Genomic DNA, 26728 nt, shown 5'->3' on the forward strand with positions numbered 1-26728 from the left:
ACTAGCTCAATCCTACACACAAGGGACAATTTGCAGAAGCCAATTAACCTATTCACTGGAGTTTAGAAGGATGAGAGGGGACCCGTATAGAAACATATAAAATTATAAAAGGACTGGACAAGCTAGATGCAGGAAAAATGTTCCCAATGTTGGGCGAGTCCAGAACCAGGGGCCACAGTCTTAGAATAAAGGAGAGGCCATTTAAAACTGAGGTGAGAAAAAACTTTTTCACCCAGAGAGTTGTGAATTTGTGGAATTCTCTGCCACAGAAGGCAGTGGAAGCCAAATCACTGGATGGATTTAAGAGAGAGTTAGATAGAGCTCCAGAGCCTGGTGGAATCAAGGCATATGGGGAGAAAGCAGGCACGGGTTATTGATTGGGGACGATCAGCCATGATCACTATGAATGGCGATGCTGGCTCGAAGGACTGAATGGCCTCCTCCTGCACCTATTTTCGATGTTTCTATAAACCCGCACGTCTTTGGGATGTGGGAGGAAACCGGAGTGCCCGGGAAAACCCACGCGGTCACAGGGAGAACGTACAAACTCCATACAGACAGCACCCAAGGTCAGGATGAAACCCAGGTCTCTGGACCTATGAGGCAGCAACTCTGCCGCTGCGCCACCGTGCCGCCACTCTTATAATAGGTTTTGATAGGGTAGATAATCAAAGCCTTTTCCCCAGGTTGGAAAAATCAAATACTAGAGAGCATAGCTTTAACATGAGAGGGGCAATGCTTAAAGGAGATGTGCTGGGCAATGTTTTCACACAAGATCATAGTGGGTGCCTGCAACATGCTACCAGGGATAGTGGTAGAGGCAGATACGATAGTGGCATTTAAAGGCTTTTGGATAGACATGGATATGCAGGGAATAGTGGGAAATGGTTTATGTGCAGGTAGATAAGAGTTGGTCTTTGGCATCATGTTCGGCACAGGTATCGTGGGCCGAAGGGCCTGTTCTTGTGCTGTATTGCTCTATATTCTATCGCATTGATGCATTGACAAAGCCAGGATATGAGGGCCTGGACTATATGGAGAGGTTGGGTTGGCTAGGGTTTATTGCTTGGAGCGCAGGAGAATGATGGCCAGCATAGACACGAAGTCTGAAGGGCCTGTGTCAGTGCCGGAAAAACTTTGCGACAAGGCGATATTAGATGAGGTGATCAAAAGCTTAACCACAGTGGTGCAGCTGGTTGAGCTGCTGAATCACCGCGCCAGAGACCCGGTTCAATCCTGACCTCGGGCGCTGTCTGTGTGGAATTTGCACGTTCTCCCTGTGACCACGTGGGATTCTTCAAGGGTGCTCCGCTTTCCTCCTACACTCCCATAGGTGTGCAGGTTTGTGAGTTAATTGGCCCTCTGTAAATGGCCCCTAGTGTGTAGGGAGTGGATGCAAATGTGGGATAATGTAGAAGGCAGTGGAGGCCAATTCTCTGAATGCATGCAAGAGAGAGCTGGATAGAGCTCTTAAGGATAGCGGAGTCAGGGGGTATGGGGAGAAGGCAGGAACGGAGTACTGATTGAGAATGATCAGCCATGATCACATTGAATGGCGGTGCTGGCTCGAATCGGTGGGCCAAAGGGCCTGTTTCCATGCTGTATCTCTAAACTCAACACAGAGGCAGGTTTTAGAGGAAGGAACACAGCAGAAAAGCTTAAGTACACCTCCTTCAGCAAGGAAAAAAAGTGTCAATATATACACAACAGATATAACTTTGAGCAGTGTTTATCTCCCTCTGTACAGCTTTCAAAGTAAGGTAGATTAATTGATGGCACAAATAGAAATAAGTAGGTATGAATTCGTAGCAATTACAGAGTCATGACTGCAAGGCGATGAATCAGATGCTGTACGTTTAAAGATATTCCGAAGCCGCTGCTTTACAGTGCCAGAGTCGCTGGTTTGACCCTGACTACCTGTGCTGCCTGTGTATGGAGTTTGCACGTTCTCCCCTGTGACCGTGTGGGTTGTCTCCGGGTGCTCCGGTTTCTTTCCGCATCCCAAAGGCGTGCGGGTTTGTAGGTTAATTGGCCTCTGTAAATTACCCCTAGTGTGCGGGGAGTGTGATAACGTAGAACTTGTGTGAATGGGTGATCGATGGTCGGAGTGAACTCCGTGAGCTGAGGGGTCTGTTTTCATGCTGTATCTTACAATTAATCAATCAACAAATTAATTTTCTGCTTTGAAAGGATGGATAGAATAGATCACGTCAGTTTGGTTTAGAGATACAGCGTGAAAACAGGCCCTTTGGCCCACCGTGTCCATGATGTGTAACAATCACCTGTACACTAGTTCTATCCCACACACTCAGGGCAATTTACAGACGCCAATTAACCTACAAACCGGCACGTCTTTAGAGTATGGGAGGAAATCGGAGCATCCGGAGAAAACCCACGTGTTCACAGGAAGAACATACAAACTCCGTACAGACAGCACCCGCAGTCAGGATCGAACCTGGGTCTCTGGCGTTGTGAGGCAGCAACTCTATTGCTGCACCACTGTGCCGCCCGCTCAATTGAGAGGCATAGATAGGGTAGACAGTCAGAACCTTTTCCCCAGGATGTACATATCAAATACAGCACCTGTAGTCAGGATCGAACCCGGGTCTCTGGCGGCGTGAGGCCGCGACTCTACTGCTGTGCCACCTTGCTGCCCATTTCAGTAAGGACGGAGGAAAAGATACCGGAATGAAGGCGGGTAACTTTTGACCTTCATCCAAGTTTTAAATGTTGCCCCAGGGACAATGTGCAAAGGAAATTTGGGAAGTTTCATGCAACAACTTACTGCGGGAACTGGTTATCCATGTGATAATGTCTAATAAATTGGACTTGACTGAACTAACTTGAGAGCGGTCCTGACCTATGTCACTGGAGACCCCCAAACTGTTTTTAATCGGACCTTACTGGACTTTATCTGGTACTAAATGTTATTCCTTTTATTCTGTATCCGTACACTGTGGAAAGCTCGATTGTAATCATGTATAATCTTTGCACTGTACCTTGATGCACATGCTGATAATTCACTAAACTACACATCTCGGTTGCTGTCGACGAGTTGGACCAAAGGGCCTATTTCCGTGCTATATGACTTCATGACTCTATGAAACTAAGTATATGGAGAGGTAAGTTTAGAAGGAAATAGGTCAAAAGTGGACAAAGGGCACCAGCTTAAATAGGGCATCTTGGTCGGAATGGACAAGTGGGGCTGAAAGACCCATATGTAATCATATGTAATCATAATCATATGTAATCTTTCCGCTGGATGGCTGGATAGCAGGCAACGAAAAAGCATTTCACTGTACCTCAGTACACATGACAATACTAAACTAACCAAACTGAACTAAATTAAACTAATCTAATAAGAGAGACAAATGACCACAGACTTTATCCCAGGGTGGTAGGTGTATGTAACAAGCTGCCAGAGGAGATCGTTGAGGCAGGTATTACAACATTTAGAGTCATAGAGTCATACTTCTCTGGAACGTTAGAGGTTGAAAGGAGACTTGATAGACCTATACAAAATTACGAGAGGTGGACAGTTTTGTTTATAATTTAGTTTAGAGATACGGTGCGGAAACAGGCCCTTCAGCCCACTGAGTCTGTACTGACCAGCGTAAGAAAATAACTGCAGATGCTGGTACAAATCGAAGGTATTTATTTCACAAAATGCTGGAGTAACTCAGCAGGTCAGGCAGCATCTCAGGAGAGAAGGAATGGGCCAGCGATCACCCCATACACTAACACTATCCTGCAATTATCAGAAGCCAATTAACTTACAAACCCGCACGTCTTTGAAGTGTGGGAGGAAACCGGAGCACCCGGGGAAATCCCACACGGTCACCAGGAGAACGTACGAACACCGCAGTGACGTCACCCGTAGTCAGGATATAACGAGGGTATCTGGCGCTGTAAGGCAGCAGCTCTACCGCTGTGCCACTGTGCCACCCCCCCCCCCCCCCCCCACCCCCTTCCCCAGGGTGGAAATGTCCAACACTAGAGGGCATAGCTATAAAGTGAGAGGGGGAAAGTTTAAAGGAGCCAACCAGGTCGGCATGGATAAGGTGGGCCGAAGGGCCTGATTCCGTGCCGTACAACTCCACGACTTCAACCGCCGATAGTGTTTAAGTGTTAAAAGACGGAGGGGTCTCCTTTGTCCTCCTTCTGCACATGCTTCGTGACTGTACAAGGTATAAAAAAACCCTTTCAAACATCAGAGACATCTTTTCTTCATATCAAGCACTGGGACGTAAAGCTAATTTTCCAGTTTTTTTTTTTAAGAACTCCTCCCTGTAGACTCCCAGCAAATTTCACTATTTTCCTTTTTACACCAGCTGTCAAACATTATGTTCTTTGTGCCAGTAGCTGCATTTCATAAATCTACAAATTTCTTTTGGTAAACTCCCTAAAGGTACCAACAGAGCAAACATCAATATTGTGAAATTCTAATCCCCTGGGCCACCCTTTAATTAAGATTCCTAATAGCAACATGCTGACTATGATTAAAGCATTGCTGAAATTCGAGAATACTTTAGGGCTTTTTTCTCCCCATGTTTGTCTCACTTGGCATTGCAACTAGACTCAGAGTAAATGTCTCAACATCAGACCACATCTCCACAATCTACACACAGCACTGCACCAAATGGAAACGCAAGAATAGACAATAGACAATAGGTGCAGGAGGAGGCCATTCGGCCCTTCGAGCCAGCACCGCCATTCAATGTGATGATGGCTGATCATTCTCAATCAGTACCCCGTTCCTGCCTTCTCCCCATACCTCCGGACTCCGCTATCCTTAAGAGCTCTATCTAGCTCTCTCTTGAATGCATTCAGAGAATTGGCCTCCACTGCCTTCTGAGGCAGAGAATTCCACAGATTCACAACTCTCTGACTGAAAAAGTTTTTCCTCATCTCTGTTCTAAATGGCCTACCCCTTATTCTTAAACTGTGGCCCCTTGTTCTGGACTCCCCCAACATTGGGAACATGTTTCCTGCCTCTAACGTGTCCAACCCCTTAATAATCTTATACGTTTCGATAAGATCTCCTCTCATCCTTCTAAATTCCAGTGTATACAAACCTAGTCGCTCCAGTCTTTCAACATATGACAGTCCCGCCATTCCGGGAATTAACCTAGTAAACCTACGCTGCACGCCCTCAATAGCAAGAATATCCTTCCTCAAATTTGGAGACCAAAACTGCACATAGTACTCCAGGTGCGGTCTCACTAGAGCCCTGTACAACTGCAGAAGGACCTCTTTGCTCCTATACTCAACTTCTCTTGTTATGAAGGCCAACATTCCATTGGCTTTCTTCACTGCCTGCTGTACCTGCATGCTTCCTTTCAGTGACTGATGCACTAGGACACCCAGATCTCGTTGTACGTCCCCTTTTCCTAACTTGACACCATTCAGATAATACTCTGCCTTCCTATTCTTACCACCAAAGTGGATAACCTCACACTTATCCACATTAAACTGCATCTGCCATGCATCCGCCCACTCACACAACCTGTCCAAGTCACCCTGCAACCTCATAGCATCTTCCTCACAGTTCACACTACCACCCAGCTTTGTATCATCTGCAAATTTGCTAATGGTACTTTTAATCCCTTCATCAGATGCTGCAATCCTGAGCAAAACACAAAGTGCTGGAGGGACTCAGCGGGTCAGTCTGTGGCGGTAAAATGGACAGACGATGTTTCTGATCAGGGTCAGACACAAAGTGCTGCAGTAACTCAACGGGGCAGGGAGCCCCTCTGGAGACCATCTTCAGAGTCCAACTTGCCCACACCAACCAACATGGCCCATCTACGCTAGTCCCACCTGCCTGCGTTTGCCCCATATCCCTCAAAGCCTACCCTATCCATGTACCTGTCTAAATCCCTCAAAGCCTACCCTATCCATGTACCTGTCTAAATGTTTCTTAAACGTTGCGATAGTAACTGCCTCAACTGCCTCCTCCAACAGCTTGTTGAAAACCCAAAGTACATTTTCTAAAAATGTAACCCCTCAGGTTCCCATTAAATTTCCACCCACCTCACCTTAAATCCATGTCCCCTGGTAGTCGATTCCCCTACGCTGGGCAAGAGACTCCGATCGTCTACCCAATCTATTCCTCCCATAATTTTGTATATCTCTATTAAGATTACCCCTTAGCCTCCTGCACTCCAAAGAATAAAGTCCTAGCCTGCCCAACCTCTCCTTAAAGCTCAGGCCCTCGAGTCCCAGCAACATCTTCTCTGCACTCTTCTCAGCTCAATGACATCCTTCCTATAGAAGGGGAACAGAACTGAGCATAATACTCCAAATGCCGCCTCACCAACCTCTTGTACAACTGTAACATAACATCTGAACGTGTGTACTCAAAATAGACACAAGGAACTGCAGATGCTGGTTTAAGAAAAAAAGTCAGAAAGTGCTGGAGTAACTCAACGGATAAGGTAGTATCTCTGGAGAACATAGATAGGTGATGTTTAGCCTATGGAGATACAGCGTGGAAACAGGCCCTTCGGCCCATCGAGTTGGCATCGACCAGCGATCACTCCGTGCAACAACACCACTCTACACATTAGGGACAGTTTACAATTTACAGAAGACAATGAACCTACAAACCTGTACGTCTTTGGAACGTGGGAGGAAACCGGAGCACCCGGAGAAAACCCACGCAGTCACAGGGAGAAGGTACAAACTCCGTACAGACAGCACCAGTCCTGCATCTCGGGCACTGTAAAGCAGCAACTCTACTGCTGTGTCATTGTGCTGCCCAAAGGACCAAACCATCACCCCTCCATGTTCTCCTGAGTCGTTGCCTGTCCCGTTGAGTTAGTTCAGTTTAGTTTATTGTCACGTGTACCGAGGTGCAGTGAAAAGCTTTTGTTGCGTGCTAACCAGTCAGTGGAAAGACTGTACATGATCATAATCGAGCCATTCGCAGTGTCCAGATACATGATAAGGGAATAACGTTTAGTGCAGGATAAAGTCAGTAAAGTTCCATCAAAGATAGTCCGAGGGTCTCCAATGAGGTAGATGGCAGCTCAGGACCGCTCTCTGGTTGTGGATAGAATGGTTCAGTTGCCTGATAACACCTGGGAAGAAACTGTCCTTGAATCTGCTGGTGTGTTTTTACACTTCTATGCCTTTTGCCCGAAGGGAGAGGGGAGAAGAGTTACTCCAGCACTTTGAGAATTTTTTCCTATACTCAATATCCTGACCGATGAAGGTCAATGTACCAAAAGCCTTCTTGACCACCCTTTCTACCTGTGACACCCCACGTGATTTTATTCACTTCTTCCCCGTCTCACCTTAAACCAATGCCCTATTAAAGGCCTCAACCCTGGAAAAAAAGACTATTATCCTATCTCTGCCACTCGAAATTTTCATCAAGTTTACTCCGCCATTCAATCATGGCTGATCTATCTTTCCCTCTCAACCCTATTCTCCTGCCTTCTCCCCATAACCCCTGGCACCCGCAATTTTATAACTCTTTCTCATACAAAACCCCACAAATGTGTTTGCTAATGCTGGCGTGTGTGGGCAAAATTTTGGGGGGAGGTGATGGGACTGAGGGGAGAATGAAATGGGATGTGTAAATGGGTGATTGGTGGTCGGCATGGACTCTGTGGGGCCCTGTTTCCATGCTGAATGACTATTATTGCTCAGGACGCTGCCACAGCCAGGTGACTCTCTGCGTGCTGGTCCCAGAAGTGGATCTGCAATCATTCATTGCAATCGCTCCACTCTTTGAAACCTCTACTCCAACATCAGCATTTGTAACTCGAACTATGCTCTGATACCTCACAGCGCCAGAGACCCGGGTGCCATCCTGATTCCTGGTGCTTGTCTGTACGGAGTTTGTACATTTTCCCCGTGACCTGCGTGGGTTTTCTCCAAGATCATCGGTTTCCTCCCACACTCCAAAGAGGTACAGGTTTGTGGGTTAATTGGCTTGGTATCAATGTAAAAATTGTCCCTAGTGTGTGTAGGAGAGTGTTAGTGTGCGAGGATCGCTGGTCAGTGCGGACCCGGTGGGCCGAAGGGCCTGTTTCCGCACGGTACCTCTAAACGAAACCAAACTACACTACTTTGTGGGTTTACTCCACCTTTGCTAAGCCTGTCCTTTGTTTGTGAGTGCAACAATGTACAACTCCTACATCCGTTAAACAAAGTTATAAGAGCAAAGACAGGTAGATGCATAGAAAGAGGAGACAGCCCAATAGATAGACAGATAACTAGAGAGACAGATGGAGAGAAATCTACCTTTGTATGGTCTCGGACTGCGTGTTTCCCCTTCCATCCCACGCTGTAGAACCAATCTTGGCCTTTCCCCTCCTAAAGTTAGCACAGACAGAATTAGAGTCATAGAGTCAGACAGCATGGAAACAGGCCCTTCGGCCCAACACATCCACGCCGACCCGTGGGCACCCATCTGTGTTTAGTTTTAGTTTTTTTTTAGAGATACAGTGCGGAAACAGGCCCTTCGGCCCACTGAGTCCGCGCCGACTAGCGATCGCCCCAGTACACTAGCACTATCCTACACACCAGGGACAATTTACAGTTCTCACTGAAACCAAGCAACCTACAAACCTGCACGTTTTTGGAGTGTGGGAGGAAACCGGAGCACCTGGAGAAAGCCCACGCAGGTCACGGGGAGAACGTACAAACTGCACCTGTACTCAGGATCAAACCCGGGTCTCTGGCGCTGTGAGGGAGCAACTCTGCCACTGCGCCGGAGTGCCAGAAAAGACAGCAAACAGCCTATTGTGTTGGTTCCATTTTCTGGCACACTTGGCCTGCAGCCCTCTATGCTTGAAACATTTGTCCTGACACGTCTCTGCTTTCTAGTGTCGGGAAGAAGGTACAGGAGCCTGAGAACCGTGACTGCCAAGTTCAGCAACAGCTTCCTCTCAGCAACCATCATGCTCTTGAACACTGCACAACACTGACCTCATTAACTATGATCTTCTATGGACTGTGTGTTTGGTTGTACTACGGACTACATTATTGCACTAAAATGGTTACCGAGTATTACTGATTATCATATCATTGATTATTGATAAGAACAGCTTCTTCTCAACCACCATCGGGCTCTTCAACACTACATGCGGGTTTGTAGGCTAATTGGCTTTGGTAAAATTGTCAATTGTCCCTAGTGTGTTGGATGGTGTTAGTATGCAAGGTCGCTGGTCGGCACGGACTCGATGGGCCAATGGGCCTGTTTCTGCGCTGTATCTCTAAACTAAAACTAAAACACCAACCTCAACTATGAACTAAGGACTGTCTTTGGTTCTTTTACATTAGTGCTGTCATTATTAAAAAATGCATTTTTAAATTGTGCTGTTGTGTTTACAGGCCTGTTAAACTGCTGCAAGTAATGATTTTTTATCTCTGGCCTTTGACCAACCATCTGTCTATCGACACCCCCCTCTGCCTACGTTTACCTATTACCTGCCACACATTGGCCTGCCCCTCCTCTCTTCCAACAAGTTATTTCTTGAGTTTTTTAGATGGAGTCATAGAGTCATACAGTGCAGAAACCGGCCCTTTGGCCCAACTTGCCCACACCGACCAACACGTCCCATCTACACTAGTCTCATCTGCCTGCATTTGGCCCATATTCCTCTAAACCTGTCCCGTCCATGTACCTGTCTAATTGTTTCTTAAATGTTGTAATAACCCTTGCCTCAACTACATCCTCTGGCAGCTCGTTCCATACACCCACCACCCTTTGTGTTAAAGAATTACTCCTCAGACTCCTATTAAATCATTCACCCTTCACCTTGCACCTATGTCCTTTGGTTCTCGATTCCACTACTCTGGGCAAAAGGCTCTGTGGTCTACCTGATCTAGTCTGATCTAGGAATAGAGTCCCAGTCTTCTGAAGCTATCCCTCTAGCTCAGGCCCTCGAGTCCTGACAACATCCTCGCAAATCTTCTCTGCACCCTTTCCAACTTGACAACATCCTTCCTATAACGCGGTGCCCAGAATTACTCTAAATGCGGCCTCATCATTGTCTTAATATATTTGCAACATGACCTCCCAACCTCTATGCACTAGATACTATTCTATATATTATTGATTATGATTGTTTTGATTATGTCCATGTGTTATTGCATTAATGGGCCTGTAATGCTGCTGCAAGTGAGAATTTCATTGTTCCGTTGTCCAGTACATATAGCAATTAAATATTCTTGACGTGATAGCCTGTTCCAGGTACCCACCATTCTCTGGGGGAGTAAAGATCATTTTAAATCTCTTACCCCTAACCCCAAGTATAGTTTTAGGTTGAGTCACGTGAGTTATTGTTACATGTATCAAGATACACCTAAAGCTTTAACCAGATCAGATATAAAATAATACAATCAAGTCAAACTCAAGTACAATAGGTGGAGCAAAAGGGAAGATACAGAGTGCAGAATATAGTTCTCAGCATTGTTGCTCATTTGTTCCACAGACAGAGTCCAATGTCCACAACGGGGTAGAGGTGAATTGGACAGTACCCTAGCTTATGGAGGGACCCTTCAGAAGTCTGATAACAGAGGGGAAGAGGCTGCTCCTGAGTCTGGTGGCACGTGCTTTCAAGCTTCTGTACCTTCTGCCGGAGAAGAGTGGGGAGAAGAAGTAAGGGACAAGTCTTTGATTATGTTGGCTGCTTTTGCGAGGCAGCGTGGTGTTTTTGCGAGGCAGCGTGGTGTAGATGCAGTTGATGGTGGGTAGTCTGGTCCGTGTGGACTGGGCTACCTCCACAACTCTCTGCAATATCTTGTGGTCTTTAGCGGAGCTGTTCCCAAACCAAGCTGTGATGCAACCCAGCAGTTGCAGCAAATTTGTGGACGCAGCCCACACCATCAAAAACCAACCTTCCTTCCATCGACTTCATTTACACCTCATGCTGCCTCGGCAAGGCCACGAGCATAATCAAGGACAAGTCGCACCCTGGCCATTCCTTCTTCTCTCCTCTCCCATTGGGCAAAAGGTGCAGAAGTGTGAAAACGCTCACCTCTAGTTTCAGGGACAGTATCTACCCAGCTGTTGTCAGGCAACTGAACCATCCTATCGCAACTCGAGAGCAGTCCTGAACTACTATCTACTTCATTGGCGACCGTTGGACTATCTTCGATCGGACTTCACTGGACTTTATCTTGCACTAAACATTATTCCCTTTATCCTGCATCTGTGTACTGCGAAAGGCTCAATTGTAATCACGTGTGGCCTTTCCGCTGGCTGGTTAGTTAGCATGCAACAGAAGCTTTTCACTGTACCTCGGTACACGTGACAAAAAACTAAAACTAAGTAAAAAATAAAAGTGCGCTTTTTATCAACTTCTGGTGTGGGGAAAGGTTTCCTGCTGTCTACCTTGTCTATACCCCTCATAATGTTCTATATCTCAGTCACATTCAGTGGAATTCTCTGCCTCAGAAGGCAGTGGAGGCAAATTCTCTGAATGCATTCAAGAGAGAGCTAGATAGAGCTCTTAAGGATAGCGGAGTCAGGGGGTATGGGGAGAAGGCAGGAACGGGGTACTGATTGAGAATGATCAGCCATGATCACATTGAATGGCGGTGCTGGGTCGAAGGGCCGAATGGCCTCCTCCTGCACCGATTGTCTATTGTCACATCTCTTCGTACCTTCCAGGACAGCAGGGAAAACAGACCCAGCCCCTCCTCATAATCGTTGCATCCCAGGCGAGATCCTGGTGAATCTTCTCTGCACCCTCTCCAACACCTTTACATCCTTCCCTGAGCGTGTAGCCATAACTGCACGCAGTACTCTAGCTGAGGTCTGACCACCGCAATCATACAGTGTGGAAACAGGCCTTTCGGCCTAACTCGTGTATGCTGTCCAAGATGCCCCATCTAATCTAGTCTCACCTGCCCCCGTTTGGCCCATAAACCTCTCAACCTTTCCAATGTCTTTTTAATGTTGTTATAGTACCTGTCTCAATCACCTTCTCTGGCAGCTGCTTCCATTTACCCACCACCCTCTGTGACTAAAAGTTGCCCGTCAGGTTCCTATTAAATCTTTACCCCTTCACCTTAAACCTATTGTATGTCCTCTGGTTCCTTATTCCCCTACCCTGCGCCTTCACCCCATCTGAAGAAGGGTCTCGACCCGAAACGTCACCCATTCCTTCTCTCCCGAGATGCTGCCTGACCTGCTGAGTTACTCCAGCATTTTGTGAATAAATCGATTTGTACCAGCATCTGCAGTTATTTTCTTATAATGCCTTCACCCCATCTATTCCCCTCATGGTTTTGTACTCCTCTACAAGATCACCCCTTATCCTCCTGCGCTTCTAGGAATGGAGTCCCAGCCTGCCCAACATCTCCCTGGAGCTCAGGCCCTCGAGTCCTGGCAACATCTCCGTAAATTTATTCTGCTTTCTCCTTTCCAGCTTGACGACATCCTTCCTACAGTGGGGTGACCAAAACTGAACACAGTGTTCCGTGGGGCCTCAACGACGTCTTGTGCAACTGTTTTGTAAAGGCATTGTTTTGAAGGTTTGTGGGAGGGATTTTACTTTGGTGACTCCAAAACCCCCTGGGCTGCTTTCAAGTTGTGCACAGTCCATTTTCCAGTTAAAAACGATAGATTACATATAATTATCATCATTAGGACTCAGCTAAAGTTGCTAATAACATGGAAACAAATGAGAGGCTTGGACATTCAGATGGTAAAGGATAATGTGACAAAGATTGCAATTGGGAATATTTCAGAGGTAATTGCATTAACCCAAACACCATAGTTGATGAAACATAGTTAGCAGGCACCTGAATTTAGTGCAGAAACAATTTAGGGAGTTTAGCTTAGTCTATTATTGTCACTTGAACCAAGTTACAGTGGAAAGCTGTTATGTTGCGTGCTATCCAGTCCGCAAAAAGACTTATTACTTTTACTTTAGACTTTAGAGATACAGCATGGAACCAGGTCCTTCGTCCCACCAAGTCCGCTCTGACCTACGATCACCCCCTACACTAGCACTGTCCTGCACGTTAGGGTCTATTTTATCGAAGCCAAACAACCTACAAACCTGTACGTCTTTGGGAGTGTGGGAATTAAACAGGAGCGCGCGGAGAAAACTCATCCAGGTCACGGGGAGAACGTGCAAACTCCATACAGACAGCACCAGTAGTCAGGATCGAACTCGGGTCTCTGGTGCTGTAATTCAGCAACTCTACCGCTGCACTACCGTGCCGTCCCTGTGCCAATCACAGTCAAGCAGCCCACAGTGTGCGGTGTGGCCGCAGGTTTTAAAGGGAGTGAACGTTGGGGATGAATCCAGTTTCGACGCACTTAAACCCGGCTAAATCCACTGTTGGAAGAACTCAGCAGTTCCCCAGCTTTGGCGCCAACTCTACCGCTGAGCCACTGTACCGCCCTCTCGGTTGCATCGGTAGACAGTAGTCCATGACCGGGATAGACCTTAATGCTTTTACTATCCCCTTGGCATCCCAAAATGTACAGGAGCCTGAGAATCGTGATCTCCAGGTTCAAGAACAGCTTCTTCCCAACAACAATCAGTGTTCTTGAAACAATACTAACCTCAGCAACTGTGATTCTTCTATGGACTGGGTCTTTGGTTACATTACAGAGTTCGGTTTTGCACTATTATGGTGGTCTTGTATTACTGTTATTAATCTGTTGTACAATTGATTATTATATATTTATTGTGTTAACGCAACGGCCTGTTAGGGTGCTGCAAGTAAGAATTTCATTGTTCCGTTGCCAATGCAGATGGCAAACACTCTTGATGACTACCCACCTTCTCCAGAGAAGTTAGGAAAGAGCAGTAAATGTTGGCCTGGTCTTCAATATCCACATCATTAACTAACAGAATCTGAGTGTTTTCAACGTCGGAGTGTTTTCAGAGGAAAATACCTTGCAGAACATTTTGAAATGCTACCAGCTGTACACAGTGACCATCTGAGAGTAGAAAGACTTTATTCTCTCATCTTAAAGAGAGTGCAGCGATCCCTCTTTACACATCTTCCCACAGTGTGGCGCTCCCTCAGTACCTCCTACCCCCCCTCCATCCCCCCCCACAGCGCGGCGCTCCCTCAATACTGCCCCCCACCCACAGTGCGGCGCTCCCTCAATACTGCCCCCCACCCACAGTGCGGCGCTCCCTTAATACTGCCCCTCACCCCCCGTGCGGCACTCCCTCAATACTGCCCCCCACCCACAGTGTGGCGTTCCCTCACCGCCTCTCCCACAGTGCGGCGCTCCCTCAGTACCGCCCCCCACCCACAGTGCGGCACTCCCTCAACGACCATCGACCCCACCACAGTGCGCGCTCCCTCAGTACCGCCCCCCATGCTGATCTGTGTATGTTAAGTGACTTGCAATAAATAAATACTACTTTAAAAATGTAGGTTCAATAAGTGCTTTTTTCGCAACATTTTCGGTCCCTAAGTGCTTCTCACAGTGATCTGTAAGCGCTTTTCGCAACAATGTAGCACCCTAAGTCCATCGCTAAGTGCTTTTCGGTTAGTGCTTTTCGCCGGCACGACAGGGGGGGGGGGGGGGGGGCTGGTAGGGAAAGGGGGGTGGGGGAGAGTAACGGTAGGGGCCCCAGTACACTGCTTTGCCCGGGGCCCATAATGCTGTAAAAAGGGCCCTGCCCCCACCCACAGGGCGGCGCCTCCTCAGTACAGCCCCTCCCCACCCACAGTGCGGCGCTCCCTCATTGACCCCCCCACAGTGCGGCGCTCCCTCAGTACTGCCCCCCCCACAGTGCGGCACTCCCTCATCGACTCCCCACAGTGCGGCGCTCCCTCAGTACCGCCCCCCACCCACAGTGCGCCACTCCCTCACCGACCCCCCCACAGTGCGGCGCTCCCTCAGTAACGCGCCCCACCCACAGTGCGGCGCTCCCTCACCGACCCCCCTACAGTGCGGCACCCCCTCAGTACTGCCCATCCCCCAGTGTGGCACCCCCTCAGTACTGCCCCCCCCACAGTGCGCCACTCCCTCACCGACCCCCCCACAGTGCGGCACCCCCTCAGTAACGCGCCCCACCCACATTGCGGCACTCCCTCATTGACCCCCCCACAGTGCGGCACCCCCTCAGTACTGCCCCCCCCCACAGTGCGGCACCCCCTCAGTAACGCGCCCCACCCACAGTGCGGCGCTCCCTCATTGACCCCCCCACAGTGCGGCACCCCCTCAGTACTGCCCCCCCCCACAGTGCGGCACCCCCTCAGTACTGCCCCCCCCCACAGTGCGGCACCCCCTCAGTACTGCCCCCCCCCCACAGTGCGGCACCCCCTCAGTACTGCCCCCCCCACAGTGCGGCACCCCCTCATTAACGCCCCGCCCCCCCAGAGTGCAGTTCCCTCAGTACACAATAAGCCACATTGCAAACCATCTCCCCCCAAAATAAGATCAGTTGTCATGAATTTCCACGGAATCAGGCTAATTTTCTAAACTGTTTGCAGTGTCCTTGTTAATTACTCCACCGTATAAATCAGACAATTCCTTCTCACCATGCACATCAGATACATTAAACATGTTGAAGCATTGCACGTACATTCTCCCCTCCATCAGCTCAGGGAGGCAATATATTATTTATTGTCCACATTTCCTCCCGTAAAGTCCCTCACCCTTGCTTTAAGCCATGGATGAGCTGAAGTCTGCTTCGAAAATTAAAACAGAAGGACCCTGTAATTGCTGGTTTATAACACCCAGCGGGACAGGCAGCTTCCGAGGAGAGAGAATCATGATTAACGTTTCAGGTCTGTGTGCTTTCAAGGGAACAGATATGGATTTATTCATATTTGTTTGTTTTCTCTGGAGGTTGAGGGGAGACCTGATAGAAGTATAGAACATTATGAGAGGCAGAGACAATAGACAATAGGTGCAGGAGGAGGCCATTCGGCCCTTCGAGCCAGCACCGCCATTCAATGTGATCATGGCTGATCATTCTCAATCAGTACCCCGTTCCTGCCTTCTCCCCATACCCCCTGACTCCGCTATCCTTAAGAGCTCTATCCAGCTCTCTCTTGAATGACAGGGTAGACAGTCAGAACATTTCTATCCAGGTGAAAATAATTGAACCATTGAAATATTAAATACTAGAGGACATTGGCTAGTGAGAGAAACAAAGTTTAAAGGAGATGTGCGGGCCAGGTAGTTTTTATACAGAGAATGGTGGGTGCCTGTAATGCACTGCCAGGGGTGGTGGTGGAGGCAGACACAATAGTAGTGTTTAAGAGGCTCTTGGACGGGCACACGGATATGCAGGGAATGGAGGGGTATGGATCACTTGCAGGCAGAGGAGATGTTTATTTTGGCACTGTGTTTAGCACGGACATTGTGGGCCAAAGGGCCTGTGGCCGTGCCGTACTGTTGTGTATTCTATATTAATGACCGTAGACCTGAGCAGGTGAGGAGAGGAGAGGAGCATAAAGAGGGAAGGAGGTGTGATTTAGGGAAGGGCAGGAGGTTAAACGGTGGAAGAGGTGATGAGGCTTTGTGTGAGAGGTTGGGGAGGGATCGTGTGGAGAAACAGGAGACCAGAGAGCGGGAGGATGGAGCCGGCGACGATGACGGACGTGACGGGTGAGGAACGAGGCCGATAGGAGAGGAGAGGGGGAGGGGGAGGGACCAGTGTCCGGCCGACCATGCCCTCGAGGTGGGCTGCAGGAGGTGCCCCCGAGGCACTCAGGTGGACGGGCGAGGAGAGGGACGTGGGTTCGCTGCTCGATCCACACGTCCAAGGAAGGCGCGGGCCGGAGGCCCGACAGCAGCCTGGGGCTCGCCTGGACCGGGCACCGCTCATAACAACTAGAGCACGGACTGGACTTTGAAAACGGCGCCAAAGCATGGCGCCTCGTGCATGCGGGATCAGTGGACTATTTCTGTCACATTGGTAATCGGATATGTGCTTGGGTATGGAAATACTCTGCTGGACTGCTGGTAAGAAAAGAATTTCACTGTGCAATTGGACCGCATAAGTGGCAACAAAGCACCATTCAACCATTGAAACGATGGGGGAACAGAACTCTTTCACTCCAGATGCCAACAGTGGGCAGGTTTAACCTCCAAACTCCCCCAGTTATGAGAGGTCATTGACGTGAAACGTTACCTGTTTCTCTCTCCACAGATGCTGCCTGACCAGCTGTGTTTCCAAATGCACTATTTTTGTATGTATGTTTGTGTGTCCGATTCATTCTTTGTTGTTCATGTATGTGCCCATCTGTGTGTTTCTGTTCGTGTCATTGTATGTGTGTTGCATGTCTGATTTATCAGAACGTTCATGTATGTCTGTTTGTCTTTGTGTGTCTGTTTGTCTTTGTACACTCATGCTTGCGAATATAATTATGTATCCGCGTATTTGTCTGTCTGTCCGTGTCTTTGTAAGCACGCGTTGCGTGTCTGATTTATTTTGTATGTTCACTTACGGATCCGTGTCTTTGTGTGTTGTGCCTTTGTACTCGTGTTTGCACGTCCGACTTACCTGCTTGTTCATGTTTGAGTCCGTGCCATTCTACACGTGTTTGTGTGTCTGATATACTTTGTTGACGGATGTGCCTGTGTCTGTCTGCATCTTTGTCCATGTCCGACGCACTTTGTTCATGTATGTGTCCATGTCTTTGTGTGTCTGTCTGTGTCTTTGAACACACTTGTGTCCATGTCCGACGCACTTTGTTCATGTGTGTGTCCGTGCCTTTGCACACAAGTGTCTCCACACTCAGGCACCACCCCCTGACGGGTCGTGCGTGGGCCCTTGGATGTCTACTCCAGCCTCCCGCTGTCTACCTGGTCAGTGAGGTGGGAGGACCAGGATCCACCGCCACCACGACACTGACTAGGCCGTGGGTAGGGTCGGAATAAACCAGGCTCCGTGTGAGGGAAAAATAAACACAAAACGCTGGAGTAACTCAGCGGGTCAGACAGCGTCTCTGGAGATAAACGATGCGCGACGTCTCGGGTCGAGACCCTTCTTCAGACTGGTTGTGACAGTGGGAACCCTTCTTCAGACATTCCGATCCTTCTTAGTCCCGATCCGAAATGTCACCCGTCCTTTTTCTCCAGAGATGCTGCCTGACCCGCTGAGTTACTCTGGCACTTTGTGTCCATCTCTTGGTATAAACCAGCATCTGGAGTGCCTTGTTTCTACACGAACATGCCCTGCTGCCCGCAATGCCCATTCCGAGCATTCAGTGCTGGTCTGGTCAGACCACGCGTGGAGCCATGCAGTGGTTCATGTATGTATCCATGTCCTTGTGTGCCTGTCCACCTTTGTACACACGTGCTTGCACATATGTTTACACGGGGCTAGAAGGTTGAAGCACTCACCCAACATATGGTTGGCCACGTGGACTTGTATGTCCCATTCACACTGGAAGATCATCTGGCACTTGATGCACTGGTAGGTCTTCTTCTTGGGTGAGAAAGGCAAAAGTAAAAGAGATTGAGAAATGATAATTTACCTGGAAAAAAACATTCCTTAATACCTAAAGCAAAATGTCAAACAAAGGCTGGAGAAACCAGAAAATACAGCTCCTCATATTTCGCATGGGCAGCCTTCAACCCAGCAGTATGAAAATGGATTTCTCTAACATCAAGTAACCCTTGCATTCCCCCTCTCTCAATAGACAATAGGTGCAGGAGGAGGCCATTCGGCCCTTCGAGCCAGCACCGCCATTCAATGTGATCATGGCTGATCATTCTCAATCAGTACCCCGTTCCTGCCTTCTCCCCATACCCCCTGACTCCGCTATCCTTAAGAGCTCTATCCAGCTCTCTCTTGAATGCATTCAGAGAATTGGCCTCCACTGCCCTCTGAGGCAGAGAATTCCACAGATTCACAACTCTCTGACTGAAAAGGTTTTTCCTCATCTCAGTTCTAAATGGCCTTCCCCTTATTCTTAAACTGTGGCCGCTTGTTCTGGACTCCCCCAACATTGGGAACATGTTTCCTGCCTCTAACGTGTCCAACCCCTTAATAATCTTATACGTCTCTCCATCCCTCCCGCACCCTAGTCCTCTTGCTAATTTCACCGTTTGTATTCCTTCGTTATCATCTCGTTCCCAGCCAACAATGGACCATTGTGGGCTCCACCTGAGTCATCGATGCAGGCTCTGCCTTGTTCTGTACCTTCCCATACCTCCAGTGACCCCCTCCCCTGACTCTCAGTCTGATGAAAGGTCTCGACACAAAACGGCACAAAACTATTCCTTTCCTCCAGAGATGCTGCCTGACCAGCTGCGGCACGGTAGCGCAGCGGTAGAGTTGCTGCTTTACAGCGAATGCAGCGCCGGAGACTCAGGTTCGATCCTGACTACGGGTGCTGCACTGTAAGGAGTTTGTACGTTCTCCCCGTGACCTGCGTGGGTTTTCTCCGAGATCTTCGGTTTCCTCCCACACTCCAAAGATGTACAGGTATGTAGGTTAATTGGCTGGGTAAATGTAAAAATTGTCCCTAGTGGGTGTAGGATAGTGTTAATGTACGGGGATCACTGGGCGGCACGGACTTGGAGGGCCGAAAAGGCCTGTTTCCGGCTGTAGATATATGATATGATATGATGATATGATTTCATGTCCATCTTCGGTGTAAACCAGCATCTGCAGTTCCTTCCCACTCACGAGGAAATCCAGATCCTGGTTTAAAAAAAAGACACAAAGTCCTGGAGTAACTTAGTGGGACAGGCAGTATTTCTGGAGTTCCAGTTTAGTTTCTTTAGTTTAGTTTAGTTTAGAGATACAGTGTGGAAACAGGCGCTTCGGCCCACTGAGTCCGCGCCAACCAACAATTACCCCGTACACTCGTAACCCAGCATAGTGGCTCAGCGGTAGAGCCGTTACCTCACAGCGCCAGAGACCCGGGTTCAATCCTGCCCATGGGTGCTGTCTGTGCGGAGTTTGTACGTTCTCCCCGTGACCACGTGGGTTTTCTCTGGGTGCTCCGGTTTCCTCCCTCACTTCAAAGATGTACACGTACATAGGTTTATTGGAACTCACTACCCCAAACCGTCAGAGACTCCTCCTCTCTCACCACATTCAAAACATCACTGAAGTCTCACCTGTTCAGCACTGCTTTCAACCATTGACCGTCACCTCACCTTCTTTCTCCTTTTCTGCTCGTTTACTTATTTATCTATTTATTTTCTTTTTCTATGTTTTAGTAAACCCTGTAAAGCGTCTTTGAGTGTTTAGAAAAGCGCTATATAAATGTAATGCATTATTATTATTATTATTGGCTTCAGTAAAATTGTAAATGGCCCCCTGTGTGTAGGATAATGCTATGTACGGGGTGGTCGGTGTGGACTGGGTGGGCCGAAGGGCCTGTTTCTGTGCTCTGTCTCTAAACTAAAACTAAAGTACATGTGAGATAAGGATAGAAGAAACATGAACTGGGACGCCAGAGGAAGGAATGTAGATGGAAGGGGAGGGGGAAGGGGGAGGAGTGGGTGCGAGTAGAGGTGGGGGAGGAGTGGGTGCGAGTAGAGGTGGGGGAGGAGTGGGTGCGAGTAGAGGTGGGGGAGGAGTGGGTGCGAGTAGAGGTGGGGGAGGAGTGGGTGCGAGTAGAGGTGGGGGAGGAGTGGGTGCGAGTAGAGGTGGGGCAGAAGGGTGAAGAAGTAGGAAAGTAAAGTAGTAGGTCGTTATCTGCTCAAATAGCCATATAATCCTCAGTATTGGCGTATTGCATGTAGTTCTGGTTTTCCCATTACAGGAAGGATGTGGAGGCTTTGGAGGTTTACCAGAATGATGCCTGGATTCGAGGCTGGCTGGCCACAGGGAGATGGGGCATCTTGGTTGGCATGGACGAGTTGGGCAGAAGGGCCTTTTTCAGTGCTGTATCTCAAAAGCCTAAAGGAATATAGAAACATAGAAAATGGGTGCAGGAGGAGGCCATTCGGCCCTTCAAGCCAGCACCGCCATCCAATGTGAACATGGCTGATCATCCAGAATCAGTACCCTGTTCCTGCTTTCTCCCCAGATCCCTTGATTCCGTTAGCCCTCAGAGCTAAATCTGTGGAATTCTCTGCCTCAGAAGGCAGTGGAGGCCAATTCTCTGAATGCATTCAAGAGAGAGCTGGATAGAGCTCTTAAGGATAGCGGAGTCAGGGGGTATGGGGAGAAGGCAGGAACGGGGTACTGATTGAGAATGATCAGCCATGATCACATTGAATGGCGGTGCTGGCTCGAAGGGCCGAATGGCCTCCTCCTGCACCTATTGTCTATTGTAACTCTCCCTTGAAAACATCCAGTGAATTGGCCTCCACTGCCTTCTGTGGCAGAGAATTCCACTGATTCACAACTCTCTGCGTGAATTCCGCAGATTCACAACTGGGACTATTTTAGGTGGGGCATCTTGCCTGGCATGTACGAGTTGGGCCGAAGGGCCTGTTTCCACGCTGTATCTCTAAATGCTAGAGTGTAAAGGAGCATGGGCCAAAAGTGGCTAAATGGGATTAGATTAGATGGGGCATTTTGGTCGGCATGGATGAGTTGGGCCGAAGGGCCTGTTTCCGTGCTGTGTGACTCTGTTAAGCCCAGAGAGCTTATTAATATTCCAGACCACGCGCCCAAACATTTCCCATCACCTCAAAATCGTTAAAAATGTAAGGTCTGATTCCTGAGCGGCCTGGTTCTGAAACTGGAGGCTAGTCACGGGGGTGTCGTGCTTCTCCTTCCCCCGACAACCTGCACACCAGCGTATTCCTCCCTCTCCACAGGGAAGCCGAACAGCGAGACATTTAAAGCACGTCCACCTGTGTAAACAGTCCCCTGTCCCGCTGCCAGCAATCTCCTTAAGGCCCACAGAGGACTCTCTGTGCCGCTCACACAACCTTTATTTAATCAGCTTTGCCGGTAAAGGTTTCGCCAGCAGCTTAAAGTTGGCCGGACGGACGGAATTTTTAAATAAAAAGATTCCATTTCACCTCTTCCTTCCAACCCACCTTCCCCCCCACCCCCCCACCCCCGCTCTGGAAGAGCTGCGGCCTCATTGTGCCAGAGACCCGGGTTCGATCCTGACCTCGGGTGCTGTGTGTGTGTGTGTGTGTGTGTGTGTGTGTGTGTGTGTGTGTGTGTGTGTGTGTGCACGTTTGTGTGTAAGGAGTTTGCATGTTCTTCTTGTGACCACGTGAGAAATGAGCGTGTCAATAACAGTAAGAGGTGGCACAGTGGCGGAGTGGGTTGAGTTGCTGCCTCACAGCACCAGATGTTGTGGTGATCCTGACCTCTGTATGGAGCTTGTACATTCTCCCTGTGACCCCATGGGTTTCCTCCGGGTGCTCCGGTTTCCTCCCACATCCCAAAGACGTGCGGGTTTGTAGATTAATTAGTCCTCTGTAAACTGCCCTTAGTGTGTTGGGAGTGAATAAGACAATAGGCCAATAGGAGTAGGCCATTCGGCCCTTCGAGCCAGCACCACCATTCAATGTGATCATGGCTGATCATTCTCAATCAGTACCCCGTTCCTGCCTTCTCCCCATACCCTCTGACTCCGCTATCCTTAAGAGCTCTATCTAGCTCTCTCTTGAATGCATTCAGAGAATTGGCCTCCACTGCCTTCTGAGGCAGAGAATTCCACAGACTTACAACTCTCTGACTGAAAAAGTTTTTCCTCATCTCCGTTCTAAATGGCCTACCCCTTATTCTTAAACTGTGGCCCCTGGTTCTGGACCCCCCCCAACTTTGGGAACTAGTGTGAACGAGTAATCGATGTGGACTCGGTGGGCCCAAGGGCCTGTTTCCACGCTGTATCTCTAAACGAAACTAAACATACAGGTTCCTGAGCTTGAACACACTGTGAAGGAAGGAAGTGCTGAAACACTGTTGAGAACATAAGGGATAGAAGCTGTGGCAAGGCCATTCGACTCCTTTGATCTTGCTGTATCACGGTGATATCCCATTCGGCCCCAATCTCCTCATGAACAGCACATGCCTTGATTTTTCCAACATTAATGTGTCGAACCATGACCATAAGGCAGAGGAGCAGAATTAGACCATTCGGCCCATCGAGCAGCACAGTGGAGCAGCGGTAGAGTTGCTGCCTTACAGCACCAGAGATCCAAGTTCGGTCCTGACAATGATGCTGCCTGTACAGAGTTTGCACGTTTTCCCCGTGACCGCGTGTTTTGTCCGGGTGATTTGGTTTCCTTCCACACTCCAAAGTACAGGTTTGTAGATTAATTGGTTCCTACAACTTGTCTCTAGTGTGTAGGATAGTGTTAGTGTACTAGTGTGGTGTGAAGGGCCTGTTTCCGCACTGTTTCTCTAATGTCTAAACTCTTTTGAGTCTGCTCTGCCATTCAATCATGGTTAATCCTATTTTTCCCTCTCAGCCTCATTCTCCTGCCTTCTCCCCGTCACCTTTGACGCCCTTACGACTTGTTTCTGCCCTAAATCGAAGTGTGCCTCGGGTAAGCAGCCAACATAATCAAGGACCACTCGCACCCTGGCTATTCCCTCTTCTCCCCTCTCCTGTCGGGCAGAAGATACAAAAGCCTGAAAGCATGCACCACCAGATTCAGGAAGAGCTTCTTCCCTGCTGTTATCAGGCTTCTGAAAGGTCCTTCCATATGCTGGGATATAATTCCAATCTTCCAACCTGTCTCACTGCGAACCTTGCGCCTTTTAAAATCTGCACTCTCTCTGCAACTGTCACACTAGAACGCTGTAACACTACATTCTGCACCCTGCTATTTGCACTACCTGTTGTACTGGTGCATGGTTTGATTGAACTCGTGTATGGCATGATTTGGCTGGATAGCACACACACTCAACGTTTTTCACTGTATCTCACTCAGTACATGTGGCTTTTTGGCACATTGACTTTCACCAGCCACAGGATTTGTGTATCGAAGTTGGGAGGTGATGTTACAATTATACCAGACGTTGGTGAGGCCACATTTACAGTATTGTGCTCAGTTTTGGGCACCGTGTTATAGGAAAAATGCTGTCAAGCTGCAAAGGGTGCAGAGAAGATTTACGAGGACGTTGCCAGGGCTCGAGCTTTCGGGAGAGGTTGAGCAGACTACGACTCTATTCCTTGGAGTGCAGGAGGACGAGGGCTGATTTTATAGAGGTGTACAAAATCATGAGAGGAATAGATCGAGTCTCTTGCCCAGAGTAGGGGAGTCAGGAACCAGAGGACATAGATTTAAGGCAAGGGAGGAAAGATTTAATAGGAACCCGAGGGGTAACATTTTTACAAAAGGGCGGTGGGTGTATGGAATGAGCTGTCGGAGGAGGGAGTTGAGGCAGGTACTAACGCTACGTTTAAGAAACATTTGGAGAGGTACATGGAGATGGTATGTTTAGAGGGATATGGGCCAAACGCCGGCAGGTGGGACTAGTGTAGATGGGACATGTTGGTTGGTGTGGGCAAATTGGGCTGAAGTGGCTTAATGACTATGATGTGACAATAATAAACCAATACCATCTACATGACCTATTTGTGCAGGAAGTTACTGCAGATGCTGGTTCAGAACCAAACAAAGAAGGTTCTCGTCCCGAAACGTCACCCATTCCTTTTCTGCAGACATGTTGGCTGACCCCCCCAGGTTACTCCAGCTTTTTGTTTCTATCTACACATCCTATTGACTTGTCCTATGGGCTCTTCCTTAGTGGTTCAGCTCCTCCTCCAAATGCTTAAGTGCTGTAGGAATCGCTGCCTCCAGCTCCCCTCTGGCACTGTGTTCCAAGACTCTAACCACCTTCTTGCCCATTTGTCCGGCCATCAGACATTCTCAACCATTTGTGGATTGTCGGAGATTTTCTGCAATTCCCTTGGAGGTTTCCTCTGGAGTGCATCCACTGTCAATATCTCTCTGAAGGCATGTGATATAAAAGGCACAAAGTGCTGGAGTAACTCAGCGGGTCAGGCAGCATCTCTGGAGACAATGGAAAGGTGACGTTTTGGGTCGGGACCTTGCTTGGGTCGGGACCGAATCGTCACCTGACCATGTTCTCCAGAGACGCTGCCTGACCCGCTGAGTTACTCCAGCACTTTGTGCTTTATTCTGTAACCCGCATCTGCAGTTCCTTGTATCTTATGATAGGTTGCGTTGTTGGTTGAGTGAATGACCTTGGGACCTTAATAAACCAGACTGAGACCCTGCCTACTGTCTTAACCTGATTCTAGGTGTGTGTGTGTGTGTGTGTGTGTGTGTGTGTGTGTGTGTGTGTGTATATGAGTATGTGTGTGCATGTGTATGTTTGTGTGTGTGTGTATGTTTGTGTGTGTGTGTGAGTGTGTGTGTGTGAGTGTGTGTGTGTGTGTGTGTTTGTGTGTGTGTGTGTGTATGTGTGTGTATGTGTGTGTGTGTGTATGTGTGTGTGTGAGTGTGTGTGTGCATGTGTATGAGTGTGTGCGTATGAGTGTGTGTGTGTGTATGGGTGTGTGTATGTGTATGGGTGTGTGTGTGTGTGTGCATGTGTGTATTAGTGTGTGTGTATGTGTGCTGTGTGTGTGCGTGTGTGTATATGCGTGTATGTGTTGTATGCGTGTGTGTGTGTGTGTGTGTGTGTACGTGTGTGTTTGTGTGCTGTGTGCCTGCATGTGTCTGTGTGTGTGTGTTTGTGTGTGTATGTGTGTGTGTTGGTAGTAAGGGAGGTGTGTGTGTATTTGTTCAGTTTGGAAATAGAGCGCAGAAACAGGCCCTTCGGCCCACCGAGTGCACGCCAGCCAGCGATCACACCGTACATTAGTTCTATGCTACACACACTAGGGACAATTTACAGAGGCCAATTAATCTACAAACCTGCATGTCTTTGAATGTGGGAGGAAACCGGTGTGAGTGTGTGTTGTCAGTGCGTGAGCAATGTATCTGTGTGTATTAATGTGCGTGAGATTATGTGGGCAAAAGTATATGTGACTGTGTGTGAGAGAGAGTGCTTGTCTGTGGCTGTGAATGTGTGTGTGTGATTGTGTATGCATCTGTGTAAGTGTGTGTGACTTAGTGTGAGTGTCTGTGTGTGGGTGTGTGTGTTAATATGTGTTTGTGTGACTGTGTGTGTGTTTGTGTTTGTGTGCCTGTGTGTGTTACTGTGTTTTTGTAACTGTGTGTGAATATGTGAGTATTTGTGTCTGTGTGTGTGTATTTGTGTGACTGTGTGTGACTGTGAATGTCTGTACGTGTGAGACACTGGGAGTGCATGAGTGTGTCTCTGCATGTGTGTGACTGTGACTGTGTGTGAGTGTATCCATGTGAGTGTGTGTGTGTGTGTCTGTGACTATGAGAGTGAGGTTAAGGCAGACTGTGGGGGTTGGTGTAGCGGCAGATAGATATGTGGCCTCCCCACCGAGCACCTGTATCCGGCGTTGGGACGGGAGCGTGCGCGGGGAGAGTACGCGGGGAGTGTGGGGCCGGATCCAGCGTTGACACGGCTCACTGACAGGCAGCCGGGGAAATCGAACTCTCCACCATCTGGCCGTGGGCTGGCACGGTGCTACCTGGCTCTCCCCCACGGCCCCACGTGGCACATTTCTAATGAAGACGTTGCCCACTTTCATTACCAACTCTAATCAACCCTCCCTTCACAGCAACTTGCCCGCTATCCACCGACGGTGGGGGAGGGGACAAAGGCACGTACACACACACACACAAGTGCATATGCTTGCATACACACATGCTCACACACATGCTCGCATACACACACGTGCTTGCACACATGCTCGCATACACACACATGCTCGCACACATGCTCACACACACATGCTTGCACACACACACATGCTCGCACACACATGCTCGCACACACACTCACACACACAT

General features: G+C 48.7%; 1 protein-coding gene across 5 annotated transcripts in view; it reads right to left on the minus strand.

Moving 5' to 3' along the window:
- znf521 (zinc finger protein 521) overlaps positions 1-26728 on the minus strand; it is a 313369-nt gene that overhangs the window by 124741 nt on the left and 161900 nt on the right. For 2 of the 5 annotated variants that reach the window (XM_078397995.1, XM_078397999.1), the window contains exons 4-5: positions 18296-18380; positions 8254-8325 (exon numbers count right to left, since the gene is read on the minus strand). In XM_078397995.1, coding sequence (XP_078254121.1) covers positions 8254-8325; positions 18296-18380 — 157 coding nt within the window. The remainder of the gene's footprint in view (positions 1-8253; positions 8326-18295; positions 18381-26728) is intronic. The other 3 variants (XM_078397996.1, XM_078397998.1, XM_078397997.1) reach the window with 3 other exon arrangements.

Source organism: Rhinoraja longicauda, chromosome 4 (assembly GCF_053455715.1).
Source record: "Rhinoraja longicauda isolate Sanriku21f chromosome 4, sRhiLon1.1, whole genome shotgun sequence".
In the NCBI taxonomy this organism is placed as follows: Eukaryota; Metazoa; Chordata; class Chondrichthyes; order Rajiformes; family Arhynchobatidae; genus Rhinoraja; species Rhinoraja longicauda.